This window comes from Lates calcarifer, linkage group LG2, assembly GCF_001640805.2.
Source record: "Lates calcarifer isolate ASB-BC8 linkage group LG2, TLL_Latcal_v3, whole genome shotgun sequence".
Classification (NCBI taxonomy): Eukaryota; Metazoa; Chordata; class Actinopteri; family Centropomidae; genus Lates; species Lates calcarifer.
The window spans coordinates 20,103,241-20,121,069 of NC_066834.1; the positions used below are offsets into that span (position 1 = coordinate 20,103,241).

At 40.0% G+C, this 17,829-nt stretch overlaps 1 protein-coding gene across 1 annotated transcript in view; it reads left to right on the plus strand.

Moving 5' to 3' along the window:
* Positions 1 to 1,444: 1,444 nt before the first annotated feature.
* Positions 1,445 to 17,829, plus strand: part of LOC108897734 (collagen and calcium-binding EGF domain-containing protein 1) — a 31,197-nt gene continuing 14,812 nt past the window's right edge. Inside the window, exons 1-2 of the mRNA XM_018697491.2 lie at positions 1,445 to 1,998; positions 3,966 to 4,046. Of these exons, the coding sequence (XP_018553007.1) occupies positions 1,886 to 1,998; positions 3,966 to 4,046 (194 nt within the window). The 5' untranslated portion in view covers positions 1,445 to 1,885. The remainder of the gene's footprint in view (positions 1,999 to 3,965; positions 4,047 to 17,829) is intronic.

Below are 17,829 nucleotides of genomic sequence, written 5' to 3' on the forward strand. Positions count from 1 at the left end.
ACATGTCATTTAGCTCTTCCCAGTTCTGATGCTATCTTGTAGCTTGTTGTATCACAGTATTTTGTTAACAAGTAAACCCTACAGCAAGTTGTGTCTCATCCTTTGCAGCATATTTGTTGTTGCAAAGACAACATCTTGCTAATTTTAAACCTTTGGAAAGATCAGACACAAATTGCTCATTTTTTTCTAGAAATCTGGGACACAGCTTCAGAAATAAATAGCATCAGGGCTGTTTGGACCCTGCTGACTGCTGCTACAACAAAATACAGAAAAACCAACAAACACCCTGTCACAATTATGCAGATGACACTCATGTTTACATGTCTGTATAATTAAATAAGTATTGTCTCATAGACTCCCTGGTTAAGTGCACTGACCAAAGATAAAAATTGATAAACTAAAGTAATACATTTGACCACACCACTCTAACTGTCAAATCTCTGCCCTGAATTGCAGTCAGTCAAGGAAATGACTTCAAATTCCTGCTCCTTTATAAATAACAAAGTTGTTTTGGGCCAAAATATATCATGGATCTTCTGCTACAACATCAACACACTAGGCCCCAGAGGTTGGCATTGGTCTGTTGGTTGTTCCCAAAATTAAATCCAAACATGGTGAAACTGGTTTTAGCTGTTCAGCTGCACATACATGGAACTTTTAGAAGATCTGGCACTTAGCTCAACTTTTATCATTTATAAATCAAAACTTAAAAAGCATCTGTTTGCCATAGCCTTGATTGTCATTTGTTTAGCCTGTTGTTTTAATGTTAGTGTATCAAGTAAAGCACTTGACACTTTGTGACTTGATATGAAACTGCCCAGCCTATTCTGTATAACTGATTTTTATTCAAAGTTTGACATTTTAAAGAAACATTATGCACTATTTTACATTAAAATATCAGCTTCAGAATCATTTTTAATGGTACACTGTCTTGTAATAGGGAGAATGGTGCCTCTTTCATCCTTACTCTGCAATTATAAACACCTTGTAACTCAGTTTAGCAGGTGCAATCTCCCACAAAAAGCACGAAATGCATGTGTGAAGTTTATAATGGTTTATGACACTGCGTCACACATAAGTTCACTCTCTAATTCTTAATAATTCTTAATTTAATTGTAAATCAACCCCTTTGATGAATTTTGTGTTTGCTGCTTGAGTGATTGATAGGCTTTATTTTCTGAGCTGTTAGCTTCAAAGGACATGCTGCTTCCAGTGCCTGTAACCGTGGAGACTCAGAGCCTAACAGAATTTAATGCATCCGTGTCCTGTAATTACAACTTGTGGCTGCAGAAGTTACATAGTGTCGCTTTAATCTTATTTATGTATTTTTTTCACAAGTTGCAACATCTAATAGCGCCCCCCAATGCCTGAATTTCCCTCCAGATCCCTCCCTCCATGCTTTGGAAATGTGTTTTTCCATTCAAAATATCAACAGCAATATCAAGCTCTGATTTTGGGGAGTAAGAGTGCTAGTCAACTAATTTTATTATTATTATTTATTACTATTATTATTGGGGTATAGCCTACGTCATCACCACCAATGGGTAGTGAGGCTGTACTCTCAGTTGAAGTCTCTTCTCTGGAAGCAGGAATGTAAATCCAGAGGGATTAGTGAGAACACACGGAGCTGTAAACCCTTCAGTAGCTCTCCAAGGGGTCTCTGCCTCAGTGCGTAAAGTTGGGACGGGGCTCCGGATGCACCGCGCGCAGCACTTACTATCCCACAGGCTCCATGTGTGTCACCTCTGCGGGATACTTAACAAGGATTTCTGATATTCTGATCCCTCTACCCTCGCGGGTCACTGACAGATGAAAACAGTGGCGTTTTGTTGACGCGAAAGCGTTTTCCTCGAATAGATCATCTGTCCCGGAGCGCAGAGGGGACATGGGTCAACTTTATGGGGCGACTCTTTTACCATTTGGCGCTATCTGTGTTGTTTTCCTGTGGGAATCTGGTGCCAGCTCCATCAGGACGACACTCGCAGTGGACACCTCGGGGTAAGTCTCACGGACTTGACAAGTGGTTCTAAAAATAACTTTACCTTTGGTGAATGAGCGGCAATAAACTGATGGAGCATGACAGCCTCATCCGTTTATCAGGGATGATGTCGGTTTTAATGCTAGCCCAAAACTCCACTAAAAATCCAAACAAAACGTTCTGGAGACAACATTCATTTTTCGGGTTTTCTTGAGTCACAACGTATGCATTAAACTTAACTTGTGATCTACAGTAGTTTTTAAGATTAATGTTAGAGAAAAACGTCTTGGTAACATCCACTTCACGCACATTATCAAGTTTGTTTCCGTATTCAATTTAAACTGCAAACAAGGACTTCGCTGTCAGATAAGCACACAGTGCCAAACTCCATAATAGAGTTTAGTCTATGTCTTATTGGTCGCTGCTTTTTACGACATACTGTGTGAACAGGCTGTCAAAGAGGAGACCCCTGGATGAACCGCTGTAGCGCGTCTAATCTAATGTGATTTTAAGGAGATGCAAAAGGAAACGGGAAACTCCAAATGGTTGGAATCGGTCGCGGTGGAGAGGGCCAAATGTTACTTGTGCTCAGACAAAACATGACAGATGCTATTAACGTGCCCGGAGAGAGTAGGTCAGGAGGTGAGGAGAGGATGTGAGAGGAGCACATTCACCCAGTACTCTGAGGTGTAGGACAAAACCACTGAGGAGCAACCAGCGAGCAACAGGTTGAACCCATAGACTTAAAGTTAAACCTTAGGTAATAAAGTAACAGTATTATTACTTATTCATATCGTTTTCAACTTGTATAAAATTCCAAGGAACCTCATACTGTACCTTCAGATTTATGTTTTAAGGGTTCAGTGTAAACTCACTGGATTCTTTTACAATGGGATGGAAACGTTACAGTTGTGATTAATGTGATTAATATCCCCAGCTAAATAAATATATAGTTTATACCTTTATAGTATAAAAGATGTAAGACTGTAACATTTATTTTAATAAATCACAGCACTGGTTTACATCTTGGAATTTACAGTGTGTGTGCCTATTTAATGTCATTTTTCCTACATTTCTGATTTAGAGCCAGATCAGTTAATCAGCCAGGCCAATATATCTGCCTCTACTGGTTTATTACACATAAACTGGTGACACATTACAGAAATGCCAAAGATATGATTGAGGTCAACCATTGCATAATTTGTCAGTGACATGTTTTATCAATTTTTCAAATATTAAATGTGGTAAAATATCTTTGTCACGATTGTGTAATAACCAAATTTAAGGAATTCTTATCAAATGTTTGTTTTGCAACTAACAATTATTTATCTATCATTTATTTCACGGTTCTAATCATTTGGCCCATAAAATGTCAGAAAACAGAGAGAAATGCCTCCCACAGGTACAGTTACCAAATGACTTGTTTTGTCCAACAAACAGTCAAAAAGTAGAGAAAAGCAACAAATGATCACATTGGAGATGCTAGAAAAACAATATAAATTATAATAAATTGATTGTCAATAAAGTTGCCAATAATTTTTCTGTGAAATGACTATTCAAATAATAAACTAATCATTTCAGCTATAATACTTTTTATCTCTTGAATATCAGTCAATATTGGCTTGTCAATATCTCTTGTCAATATTGGCCTGAATACTCCAGTAAGGTCTGGCTCCAGTATAATAATGTCACATATAATACTGTGAAATACACATTGTAAATGGGGACATTTTAGGCCAAAGTATTTTTGAGGCTTAACTCCATGAACCTTAACTGTTTAAACCTTTGAATAGGGGAGGCCCTGGTGGATTAGGGGTTAAGGCGCCAACCATGAACCACAACATCTTCTGTTTATGTCCAACCCTGGGCCTTTGTTGGATGCAATTTCCCATCTCTCTCTCCCTCTCTTGTAGCCAAGCACTGCAGACAAACAGTGTAAAGAATGCCAGTCAGTTACATTTGTTTCCATGTGTCTTTCTTCTCTCAGAACAGAGTGTCCAGACAGTAAGATCTTGACAGTGGAGTATCCCTGTGTCCGAGCAGGAGGGAAGAACAGCACTTGTTTCAGGTAAGACATCAGGTCTCCTTAGGTCTGATAAGCCTGAGCCACTAAGTGGAACAACCGCGAGTTGCAGTGAGGTCCTGTACATTATATATTTATATTTTGGTATTGAGCTGACCGTCTTTCCCAGAACAGCGATGTGCTCGGGGATACTTTGAAAGAACAAGTGGCTGCTGATGCCTGTGGGGATAATTGAACCTGAAACTTTCTGGGGTTATGGAGCGGTTTCTGTAACCACTAAACCACCCTGCCATGTCATTTCCAGTACTCCACATTGTATATCCCCCGTTCTGAAACTCTATACATCCACTTAAGAGAGAAAAATAATAATTTCCCGAAGACCATCAGTCATAGAACGAAGATGCAATTGTTAAAAGTGTCATAATTTGTCAACTGACAGCAGCTACTCTTTTTTTTCTTACCTTGTATTCCTCACTCATTTTAATAACTCAACCACAGTCTAACATGGCCAAAAATACATTCATTTTTCCATCATTTATTCTAACCGCAATTTGTAGTTTGTTAGTCGCTTTTTTTGAACAACATTGTTATTACTTTCCTTGTACTGCAGTTTCCATCTGCACTGAGCTGGATTCCACCAACCTGGCTCTGTGACAGTAAAATAGAACTTGAACTTTCTCAGTTTGGATCCAGAGCTAAAACATTTAAGGAAGGCATCCCCCTCAGGGAGTTGGGCCTGCATTATAACCTAAAAAGTAGAAAGTAGTGGGACAGGAGAGGATGTGATTAGTTATTTTTATTGCACTGTATCCATCCAGGGGAAGACGAGGACAACAGACTCCTTACAGTAATTACCAACAACAAATTTGGTTTAACTAGGGATTATAAGTGAATGGAGAAGTGTTTTTGTCTTTTAAACAAGGGCAGATACAGACAGGACAGTAAAAGAGGGAAACACAGGGCAGTGTTTGAAAGGTATGACATATAACTTGAAGAAATTGGCTCCTTTCTTGCTCTTCTTTCTCATATTACACACAGTCTCAAGGGGTGTAATTTATGGCGGTGTACCTCCATATCATATCGGATGAGCATCTTGAAACACAGGTTAAAGGAAATAGATGAATCCAATGCAGACATTATGGCCGGTTGTAAGACTTTTAGCTCATGATACATCACAAACAATAGGAGAAAATCAATGTAGATCACTCATTTTGACATTTCCATAGCTTTCTTCTGAAGCCAAACTTTGGCTTGGATTTGGTTGTTGGCGTAAGAAGATCCTTTAATAAATGAGGCACCAGGTCTGGTGTGAGGACCAGACCATCTGATCTGTTTACTGTCAAGGTTAGACTGTAACAGGCTCTGTGTCTTGTTTAATTTCTGGCTCTTCAAGAGATGTGTGGTGCTGGAGGAGGTGGATTAGATGAGGTTGTATTTTCCTCTCCATGTTTCTCATGGCAGGTTCAGCACAGACCTGGATCAAATGGATTTTTGCAAATAACTTCAGGGGCAACCAGATTGATCCATTGTGTCTGTACATAAATATTACTTTCATTTCAGTTTCAGTGAGAACAGCATGTTGCCCAGACAGAGTCATTCGCACGTTCCCCGGGTCCTATGTTCCCCAGATTTATATGGCACATAATGGGAACCTGAAAAAGATGTTCCCCAGCTCTGTACTCACTTAATGTGACATGAGCTATTGTGGGAACTTGTCAAAGGGGTTTTCTGTTCCCCAGCACTGCAGTATAGTTCTCAATAGGCCTACACTTGAGGAACCTTACCAAATGGGTTAGGGGTAGGGTTAGGGTTATTGTGTTTACATCAAAGTTTTGAAGCCTTTTTCCAATTTAAGAAAAGAAAGGGGGCCAAATTTGACCCAAACTCAATAGGAGGGTTACAGGACAAGGCTCATAGGACCCTGGGAATATAGGGCCCTAGGTAAACATAGTCAGGGAACATAGGTATACTCCTGACCAGATGGCGTGGCCATTGCATATTTTTCATTTGTTTGGACAGCTTGAAAGTTTAAGTTGTAGTTCTATGTTTACACAGTAAAGTTCTCTAGATAATTCATCCTGTCTGCAAGCCATTGTTCCTTTGTAATCTTTGATCACTCATTAAAGGAAGAACAGTTGCTGTCTGATTTGATCACTTGTAGCTAGCCATCTACTTAAACTAAAGTTAGCTTCATGAGTTCGTTGACAGTGCTGTCTCTAGCCAGCTTGTTCATGTTTCCAGTGACCTCATTTTAAACCAAAAATCTTGTGTAAGAGGTATTGCTGTAAGTATGAACTTGGTGGGTAGCTACACGATATTGTAATAATGTAACTCTATCGCGAATAATGTTGGCTGGGGTTGCTGAAGTGTAAACTACCCCAAATCCAATAACGTGGGTAACAGAGCTCCTGATGTTAGCCTAAACTCTGATCACATCCATGCAGAGGAGAAATACTGCACAGTGAATGTGGTAGTTGTGATTAAGGGCTTTTTTGAATGCAACATGTAACTCCACAATTGATGATGTGGTCCTTGGCCTTAGCAATAACGTTTAGTTATAAGTAGTAAGCTACTTAGCCAGACAGGCCAACAAAAGCAAATAAACATGATGTTTGTGTTTCTTACACTTTTTATCTTTTGATTTTGGTTTCTAAAGGAGCAAAAAAACCCACCATCCTCCAAACCCCTTAGATACAGAGTACTGTTTTTACTACATCCCCACATCCACCGCAAAGCATGAGAAATTCAAAGCTTGACAGGGCAGCCGTGCTTACTTACAGTTGCTAAGCTATGACTGGACAACTGAAGTTTATAAACTGTACTTGACCCAGACCTGGTCATTCTAACAGTCAGCTCTCTCCCTACAGCTCTGCCATATCCAGACAGGTTGTGCATTTTCCAATAATTTCTGGTTTTCTTCTCTTTTCTCTTCACCTGGCTCCATGTTCTTATATTCAAATAATCTGTGAAAAGGTCATATTTCTAGAGTTTTGATTGAAGGTGGCATGTTATAACCATTTGGAAAAATTCACACCTTCCCAAAGAAAGTGGGCTTAGTTGCTATAAAAACAGTGAAGCTAATTATGGTACTTATGGTACTTAAATTATGGTAGCACTTGACATGAGGCTGTTTACTGAGGATCCTTTGACAAGTCCTGAGTTATATTTAAGAAAAATTGAACAATTTCTTATGATGATTTCTTTGTCCAAATAGAAAGTTCCATTATTAAATGAATACAGACTTCTCCAACCTGTTGTCAGTGCACTACAATTCTTTCCACTTCACTTGGTTGCTTTTTCTATCACTGATCTTCTCTGTCTCCCTGCCGTCTTCTTCTGTTCCACTCAGAGTGTGTTGCTGTGGATAAGAGTGTTTGCTAAATGCCTAAAATGTCAATGCAATTTCTCTGTCTCTGAGGGTTATGCGGTCTTGTGCAGACGTAAACCCTTGCTGATCTCACCATCTAAACAAAGACCCGCCAGCCGCAGGTCTCCTCCCCCTCCGCTGTGGTTTTCACAGCGATGAGGGTGAATCAGCTCAATTCCTATATTTCTATTGTTCTGCCTTTATTGCATTCTTATTCTGTCTTCGCTGGAGGTCAGATTTCAGTCAGTGCCAGTCCAAATATACATGGTTCGTAGCCAGACTCTTGAGTGATGTGAGTATGTGTGAGCTTTCATGTTTATGTATGAGTCTTTATGAAATGTCTCCATATTGTCTGTGCTGGCAAATACAGCAGTTAACTTTCTGCTCGTCTCTGAACCCTCGCTCTCTAAACAATCTCAGCTGTGGAGTCCAACTATGACAGGACTGATGGACTCTACTAAACTATAAACCATCCTATCACTTGATTGGCATGTTGTTCCAGTTTAAATATGCTGCATGGCTCGTTACCGCAGTTATTGTCAACACCCATAACATCATGCTACAGTATGTGAGCTCAGGCTCTTACTCTGATAAATTAAGGGATTATGATGTAGACATGATTGATTATTATTGTTTCAATGCTTTATGCTACTTTTATTGCCACAATGATAAATCTCTCTCTGTGGCATCATCATTTTGTATTCCATCACATCCTAGACATTCATAAGCAGTGATTGTCTTTGGTTTCTGTCATCTCTCAGAGGGACAGAGGGCAGGGTATCCCAATGACTTTAGCTAGTATTGAAGAAACTGCACTGAGAAATCGGTAGAGCTGAATTGCAGCACCTCTACATATGTATTCTGCAGGGGAACCCACTGACTATGCTGGTTTGTTTATCAAATCACTGAACAGCAGCACTCACTGAGATTGACAGTGTTTTCAGTGTTCAGTATCACGATCGAGCTGAGTCATGTTTGAATTTTTAGTAACGCACACACCTATACTAAATGCCACTCGACAATTGCTTGAGTAGGTGTGGGATGTCCTGAGGGAAAAACACTCACACTCTGAAAGGGAACAGTTTATCGCACTAAGTAAACAATAAAATATCCACTCTATATTCAGGAGAAGAAAAACTATATTTCTTTTGCTGGAAATCAGTATTATGAATTGTAACACAAATGTCAACACTGTCGAACTTTTCCATAAGAATTTAATGTGAAGCAGCAGCAGTGGGATGTTAAGTTTGCATTAGCAGTAACTTAATACAGCTCTGATACAATGTGACGATAGTGAGCACTGAACACAAATTGCGCTGGATTACACACTGAATCATTTTCCTGTGAATCCCCTTTGCTTAGACTGGCAATCTGAAATCTGTGTGGGAATGGCAGACTCCACCACAACCAATAAAAACTACTATGTAGTGATAATTACTCAATATAAATACATCGAACAGCCCTTGCACAAAAATGCAGACCATAAATATTATCGAAAATGAGGTTTGCCTTCATGAAATGGTCAAAGGATTATAACTATAAGTGGTGGGAACTAAATAAGTGAGGGAAAAAAGAGGATTGGGATCATGTGTCCTGCTTCTTTCCTCCATTCTCCCATTCCATTTCTCTATCTCACTCTCTTCCACCTCAGTACAACAAAGTGCAGAGCATGTAGTTGGATGAGAACAGTGCAACTCTGGCTGTATTTAAGAGAGGAAAAATAAGAATGCTTACAATCAGTGTTTCTGGACTTTGCCTGCAGGAATATCTCAAGGCTGAGTCACACACACTTTGGTCATTTTGGCTGACGTTTTGCCTCTGAAACATCTTTGCGGGGGTCTCTGATATCATTACGCTGTTGGCTCCTTCCTTGCATTTTTGCTGTTTTATTGGTCTGAAAAACTTCCACAGAGATTCTTGTTCACTAGCTGTCCACACAGACAGCACACAAATACAGCTGTGCTTGACCTGACTACATTTTTACAATTTGCCATCAATAGACATAGACACATCATTGTTGCTATGGAGGATTTCACAGAAAAAAACAAAAAAAACAAACAAAAAAAAAAATCCACTAAGTCTTCCCAGTACACTAAAATAGCTCCACTGGTCAAAAACATATTGCAAGCTTTAATCATGTGAGGTTTAGTTAAAGTGAATCTTAGATTTTATCTACAACCACTTCCTGTCTTGACTCATTATATTACTCATGCAGGGTTGGGCTCTGTGGATGTGTGATTGCGTGCTGACTGCTGGTCAGAAGGCAGGAAGGCGTTTAGCCTGGCATTCACATGCGTCTCACATGTGGATTGTGTTCATATCCGATATATTGTAGCTACATCAGTTTCCTCTTTGTTTTGCCAAAATGCAGTTTTGGATTAAGGTTCTCTTGTGATTGCCATACTGCAAATCAATACACATGTATCCTGAAAACCCATTTTATTAAAGGAATGTTCCATCCAAGTGGTTTTCAGCCACAGTAGCAGCGTGGTTCTACAGATGGCAGTGTCTGTCGTTTGGCAACCGCTCTGGTCCAGACTGATAAATCACATCAGCTTGGTCACAACAAAATTTAGTGCTTGATTTATGGTCCCCAGAGGATTAATCCTACTGATTTTGGTTATCCCCTGATGGTTCATCTAGTGCCATCACCAGGTCAAAATTTTCACTTAACCAGTGAAATACCTCATCATTCACTGGAAGGATTGGCATGAAAATGTGTACAGACATTCATGGTTCTCAGACCACAAATCCTAATGAGGTCACACAAAGTCACACATTTGTGGTTTACACATTTATACTTCTGCAAGAAAATATCAAGTTGGAAGGAGATTTGTATTTTTCCCACATAAAACAATCCAGTTGAGAAGCATTGTTACAAGCCAGGAGCAAAGTCACTGATACTTCCCTCTCAACTCAAGTGGTCCCCTAAGGCAAAATCTGCCTCCCAGATATTGTCCCTGAGAAGCTCCACCAAACAATTTTTTTAAATGTACAAAATGTTATTGGAAAAAATGACAATAAAAAAAAGAAAATGGGATTTGCATAATAATAACATAATGTGGATCTGAAGCATATTAACTCTAACAATTCAAACTTCTTGTTTTGTGTGTGAAAAGCCCAGAAATATGAAACCATGACACCACATAAGCTTCAGTTTTGTACTTAGCTGCTTTCAGTCTGTGAACGTTGTTGTTGGCTTGACTCAGAGAGTTAAGATCTTTGCTGGTTTGAGTTGTTAAACTGCACTGTTGGGATTTGCTTATTTCTCTTAAAGTGAACCACAGTGTGGGTCTTTGTTATGTTCAGTTAGTGGTCCGCAGCTTTGGACTTTGCTTTGTGTTTTATGCAATATGTACAGCTTCCTCAAAGGGATCACTGAAGGTTAGCCAGTTTGTTTGCTGATCTCTACACATCAGTTGTTCCCTTTCTTCACTTGAGAGCTAAAAGTCTTACTCTCACAGACCATGCAAGCTCATGTAATCATGTTCTGTCACTGATATGAAGGTCTGTCACAGAATGCCTGGAGAGTGGATACCAGTGGTTTTGAAGGTCATGCCACAGTGTTTGTTTATAGCAGATGAACATCCTGCCAAACAAAGGTTTTTTTTATGTCAGAATGGATGAGGTGAAAATGTAAAAGACCTTGTTAACATATATGGAAAGTCTGAAAGTGATCTATAGGCGTAGATTCCTTCACAAGCACCAAGTCCAAGTACAACCCCCCCAACACACCCACCCACCCAAGGTTACCCTGTGTGTCACCCAGAAACATTTAAAGTGTTCATTACTGAGACCTGACTGAGACTGACTCAGCTCCAGGCCTGGACTCCATCTCCATCTCCACTCTACAGCTTCCTTCTTTCTAGTTTGGCTGAGCCTGTGTATTTTTGCTCTGGAGAGACAGAAGCCAGGCCTCTGTCTAGTAGCTTGAGTATTAATGCTGGGGTTGAGGTCGGGTCAAATGTAATAAACAACAAGATTCGTACATGGTAAATGTTGTTTTGAAGTGCACATAATTACAAAACTTTGATAGCTTTGTGCTACCCAGATAAGGTCAACAAGGTCAGTGTTGAGAAATTGATCCTGTCCTTGTCCTTGTCAAAAATGATCGTGCCTGATCATTTTAGGTCAAAAGAAATTAGTATGACAAGAAACACTTTAGTCAGCCTTGATTTGACCCGAGCACCAGAAGCCACTACTTGTGTTCTGTTAATTCCACCTCTTGGGAATATGGTGCCCTGGGGTTGGGGTTTGGATGAGACCACAGGGGGATCATCCTTGGTGTCATGGTCCCTCTGACAGATGAGAATGTGTAGACTTTCAGCAGTTAATAACCACTATAATAACACAGAGCTGGGAGACACAGAGTCTGCTTACAGGGCGAATGACACCCTGACCAAACTTTTAGAGACTGGATGATTGAGCATCTCAGTGAACAAACGGCTCACTGACTGATTGACTGGCTGGGGTGATTGATTAACTTACTGACAGCTGGTAGCTGGGATCCCAGCGTGTATTGTGTATGAGGTGCGTGTGTCTGAAAGTGCATGTGAACTTTGCTCCTTGACACCTTCAGTGCAGGACTACAGATAAAGTGTCAGAGCCTTAACCTCCCTCTCATCTCCTTTGTTTCCTTCTGAATTTATGGCATTAGATTTGGCTCTCACCTAAACTCTGTGTCCTCTGTGGTCTCAGCTTTCAGAACTACTAACCTTCCCACTTAAACACTCACACATATACACGTCCATACACAGTCAGTCAAGGCCCAGTATTAGTGGCCAAGCATCACAAAATTGCATATTAGTCAGTGTGAAAGAGGGTAAAACAACTGGCAACAGGAGACAAAAGTGCAGAGAAAAAGAGCACAAAACCATCAGCTGTTCAGAAAAGGGCAATGACACAGCAAAGTAGATATAAAATAAACTGTGGTAATGAGTTATCCAGCTAAGGAAAACATTGACATGGCAGTCATTGAGGCTAACAAGACACATACACTCTGTACAAAAGGATAGATAATGGGGCTCACCCACAAACACCATGGGTGTGTTTAACATCCATGCATTCACCAACAGTTTATAACATCAATTCAAAAACAGAAGTAACATCTTTCACATCCAAACAGAAAAACTGAGTCTCCTCAGAAGCATTTGTCTTTGATAGTAATCTGACACTTTTAACACAGAAAACTCCAGAAACTGGGAAAACAGCAGGAGAGATGGATAAAAGAATAAGTCTCTTAACAGAGTCCTGATCCCAGAAAACAGTTTCCACTGCCCAGCTTTGGCTTGATGCTATGCAGAGTCGTCAAAAATATAGTATTGGACAGTTTCTCAGACATTGGGTGAGGGTCTCATGTGGGATCATGTGTAGAGGAAGATATGGGAGATTTCATACACTTTTGAGGTAATAACAGGATTTGCCTTACCTTAACTGGCCTTAACTTACCTGAAGTGCCTTTTTGGTTCCAGTCAGCATATCCCAGACCAGCCAGCAATGTAATATGTTTTATATCACTTCTTAAAACTCACTTCTATCAGAAAGTCTTTTCTTAAATTTTAACAATGTTTTTATCCAGTTTTACTTTTGTAAACTCCACATTTTATTACTGTTCTATTCTATATTCTACATTTAAATTATCTTTGTTAGCTAGTTTTTATACAGTTTGTTACACTGTCAAGTACTTTTTAACTCTGTTTAGAAAAATGCTATATAAATAAATGTATTATTTTTGAATACAAGACATACCTATCCTCAGAGGACATCCTAAAATCTTTTGGATCTGCACTAGAAAAGTACAATACAATCATCCCCCACTGTTGTCTGTCTTGACTTTCCCTCTCTTCTTTGGTATTTTATTGCTCAAAAACAGTAACTAGTTTCTTTAAAGTGTGGAAAAATTAATGTCATTCCATCTGATTCACTTTTGCAGGTTTGCTTCCATGAAACACATGGCATCTCCTGGGCCAGTAATAAAAAAACAGCATACTAAGAATAACAACACAAAAATATAATTAAAAAAAGATGCAAAAATATGCACAGCAGGGCAAACTACAGGAAGGTGGCAAGGAAATAAAGTAACGCAAAGTAGAAAGGAACTGTCAAAGCAGAGGGTTTTTTCTGGGGGGGTTGATCCAAACGAAATAAAGGTGCACCCTGGCTGAGTTCTCTCCTCGGCAGGGGACTTGCCTGGAAAAGCACATGAGAGTCTATAAAAAGAGCAAGAAGGGGAAATCAGAGAAGCTGTAGGGAGTTTTTTTCTCTCTCTCCTGTAATTGGCTTCACACCTAGATGAGTGCACATGGAGGGATGCTGGAGAACAGCAGCTCCGTTCAGTAGACATTGATATGATGTTCACTTTACACTCCCTCTCAGATTCTTTCCTCCAGTTCTTGTCTCTTTGTATCCATTACTTTCACTTTCTCTGTTCTCTCCCTCCTCTGACCCTCTTAAATCCGCCCATCCCATCTTTCTTGCTTTTTTGTCTGCCTCTCTTTCTTACCTTTCTCTCTGCTGTGCCATTTTTTCATTCTCTCCCTCCCTCACCCTCACACTCACCTTCACTCTTCCTTCTGTGTCTTTCTGTCTGGTCCTCTCACATCCCACTCATCTTTCTTTTCCTCTTTGGATCGGGAATGTCACTTAAATAAATAAATAATAAATATAGAAATATATCTTTATGCAAAAGGGATGTGTCCCAGATTAAATTGAAATACAGAGCACCTGCTCTAGACACACAAACATATTGTACTGTCCTTGTGTATCAGTGCTGTTTAGTCTAAGATGTGTATAGTCTGATACACCTGCACATGTACTTTCCAAAAGAAGAGGAAAGTACTTTAACTGTGTTGTACTGATTCAGTTTTATATATCCATACTGTCTTTTTGACAACTTAATAACAATTGACGTTTTCTCCAGCAATCATTTTGGCAGCAGGAGGAGCACATGTGTTACTAATAATATTAACAAAGGCTACATTACATTTAAGTGCTCAGTTAAAAGTTCCCTGGTGCTGTGCATGCTGCATCACTGTCATGGCTTACTAAGACACTTTGCTGTGATGCATCAAAATGTCTATTTTACAACAACTGTAAGGCAACATTTTAATAATTACAGTAACTGACTGACATGTGACATCTCTGATAAGTCCAAAGAAGTTTAGCATTGCACATGTTTACTGTTACCAGAGCTTGAACTGGGTCAGTAAACAGCACATTTTACTCTTTAACGTATCATGGCATTTTCTTGGAACTCTACCCTCCTCCTTGCTGGTGCTCTTCTCTGGCCTCTTGCAATCAGTTTGTGTGGGCGAATTCATGATTTCCCTGATTAAACTACATTACCCAGGGGGCAGCAATGACAGCTAATAGGCCTTTTTCACTGCAGACATATCAGCATGGTCATGGTGAGAAACCCACAATATCAATAATGGCTCTGTTATACCAGGGTTATATGTGACATCACTTCCTTTCTCACTCGTTCACTACTACACGCAGTAGCATACACTATATTGAGCAATAAATTGAGATCAGCTTTACTTATATGTCATCATTGACGCATGTATCTATGTAAGAACTGTTATTTTTGAATCTACAAAAGGTGGAGCATGACATTGTGGGATTGTTAGCAGAAAGTACTAATGGACACCAGCGTGTAGCAGTGCTGCAGATGCTGTGAAAGAGAAAGCCAGATGCAGTCAGGAAGAGCAAAACAGGCAGAATGTATCACACCACTGAAGTGCTATTCATCTGTATCTGGTTGTAAAGACAGAGAGTTGTTCTCTGTAGCAGGTGATGAGAAGCAGACGTGTGTGTGTGTGTGTGTACATGTCCACATGTTCTCTCTCCTGTGTGCTGTATGTTGTGTGTGAGTGTGGCTTGTACACTGCAAGGCCGAGCGCTCAGAGGTTCCCCCTTCTTACAAGCTATAAAACAAGCTATTATAATGCTGCTGTTGCTGAAAAAAAAGTCCTACTGCAAGCATGATGTTTTAGTTTTTCCCACTTGAATTGATAATTTGAACTGTCATCTACTGAGTGAATTTCATCATTTCTCACAATCCTTGAAGACCATGTGGTAAAAACCATGTTGTATTTATGTCTTCCCTTCAGAAAAATGCATTGTTTGTTCATGTTATCACCTCTCAGTAATAATATAACTTTCCACTAGTCATCCCTGTGGGCTTGTTCTCCAGTGAAAGGATTAATACAGAAATGGACAAACAATAAACAGTGAAATTAGGTGCTGAGGCCTTTTATGTCAAATTGGCAGGAAACCTCTGAGCGAAGAATGGAAGTGAAGTGATTTGATTTTACACTGAAACAGGTAACGAGGACCAGATGCTTCCATCGCTGTGCGTGTTGTGTGTTTGGACATATGTTTATGAGTAGTATGTGAATATGTTTGTGCGAGTGTCCATGTGTATGTTGTTATACTTTGTAGTTGTCTGGACTGAATATCATTACATTTGATACTTTTATGCGTGTGTCTGCCTTTGTGTGTGTGCACAGGTGCACATAAATGAGATCATCCATGCTTGTGTGTGTGTTTGTGTTTGCTTTAGTATATTTGTGGGGTCCTAAAACTGAGAACCCACTACACTTGTGGGGTCTGACAGCTTTGTGGGGACCAAAGTGCTGAACAGAAAGCTTGCCAACTCTGCCTCATTTTTTAGATGTCTGGCTGTACTGGGTGGGACAAAATTTGATAAACTGTAAACATATGTGTGCATTTATGGCATGTACATATCATATGCATGTGTGTATTCTGGTGATTAAATTCCCTCTCCCTGCAGTCTACTGTTTATCATCCAAAGAGGATTTTAGTGAGTCACTGACAGGTCTGTCTTCAGATCAGTCCTCATCATTAACATGGTGCATAAAGTAATTTTTCACCTTCAGCTCTTGAGCTCAGATCGTTAAAATGCTTGGTGAAATCTTTTGCTCTCACATGTAAGTGCAGCACATTTGCACCGAACGCGATCCGCTCACAGATTGTTTGCATTGCATCCAGAAGTCCACAGGGGCATCCTATTCAAACTATCACTCTCTTTTCTCCCTTTGGCGTTTCCTCTATGTATACTTTGGATGGCGATCAACAAATCCCAAGCTGTGGGAACAGTAACCTGTTCATTTTTCTCACACTTGGAGCTGACACAAGATTCTTTCAGCAAAGCTATATTGCTCTCCCTTTTGCTGTTTCATTACATGGAGGAGCACTTAACGCTGTCCCCGTCTTCATTTTCTCAGAGAGAACTTTTACAAGGCCTTTGAGTTACGCTTCCTGTGTTTAATGGAGGTATAATTGTCTTCGTAGAGCTATAGACCAGAGTCGGACCTCCCAAAAAACTCCAGTCATCGTCTTCCATCTTTTTCTGATTAGTGTGCACCTGAATGGCCCTCTGGACAAACACAATGGCTGTGTTTTTTGGTAACAATCTGCTCTAGATTAGTGCTTTTCAGCTCCTTTTATGGCTGCACTGTCACCGTCAATACCTCAACAAAACAAATCACTGGCCAATTGATAGCAGACTGGAACGACATTGTTGTTGCACTGTTGTTTGAAGTCGACATGCCTGGCGGGGTGCATGTGTTTGCATGTTTGAAGCTTTGTCTCATGTAACAAAACTGAAAACTGAGAGTAGAAGAGGTGTGGAGCCCATCAGCTGGGGAGTTGCAACCGAAAATAGTTATAAATCTCTCAGTACCTCCAGGATTTTTCAACATCAAGGAATCACAAAGCCATTTAGAAGACTTGGAGGACCTTCTTGGTCTTATCAGTCCATTACTTTAAGCCTCAGTTACAGTCTCTAGTGGGATTTTTAGTAAAAGGTTCCCCTTAAAACAGCTTTCCTGTCTGGCATGAAAACTTAACCAGACACATCATTATGAGGGATCTGTCGTTAGCTTGACCTCAGTTCTTAGCTGCTTTCACTCATTGTTATCTAGCACTTACCCATCCCACTTTGGTCCCTCTTTACCCTGCTCTCTGTTCCCTTATCTCTGCACTGGACCATCAATCACTGTCTCCTGCACAATTCATCCAGTTCAGGGTGTTTTATTCACATTAATACAAAAAGTAGTATTGAGACATCCAAGTAAAAATAAGTGTTACTTTTCACAGCTTCTCTCTGTCACACATACACATACGGATAGAATATGTTCTGCCAGTCCACCGCTGGGTTTTCATCCACTTACTTTTATGGCAATGTTTTATGCCAGAAAATTATACAATGAATCATGATGGAAACACATTGCTCTGATAAATAGCAATATTGCAATATTTCCTGTGGCTTCCCAGATACTTTCACAATGTGGGCAGGAGGCACTAACATCTGGTATCAGTGGGCCAGTGACTCACTCAAAGCCTTGTGTGGCCTAAAATTACAGCGGTTTCAGACATAAATATCTGTCCATCTGACAAAAAGAAGTGTGTTTAGCTGATGTGAAAGGTCAATACTGA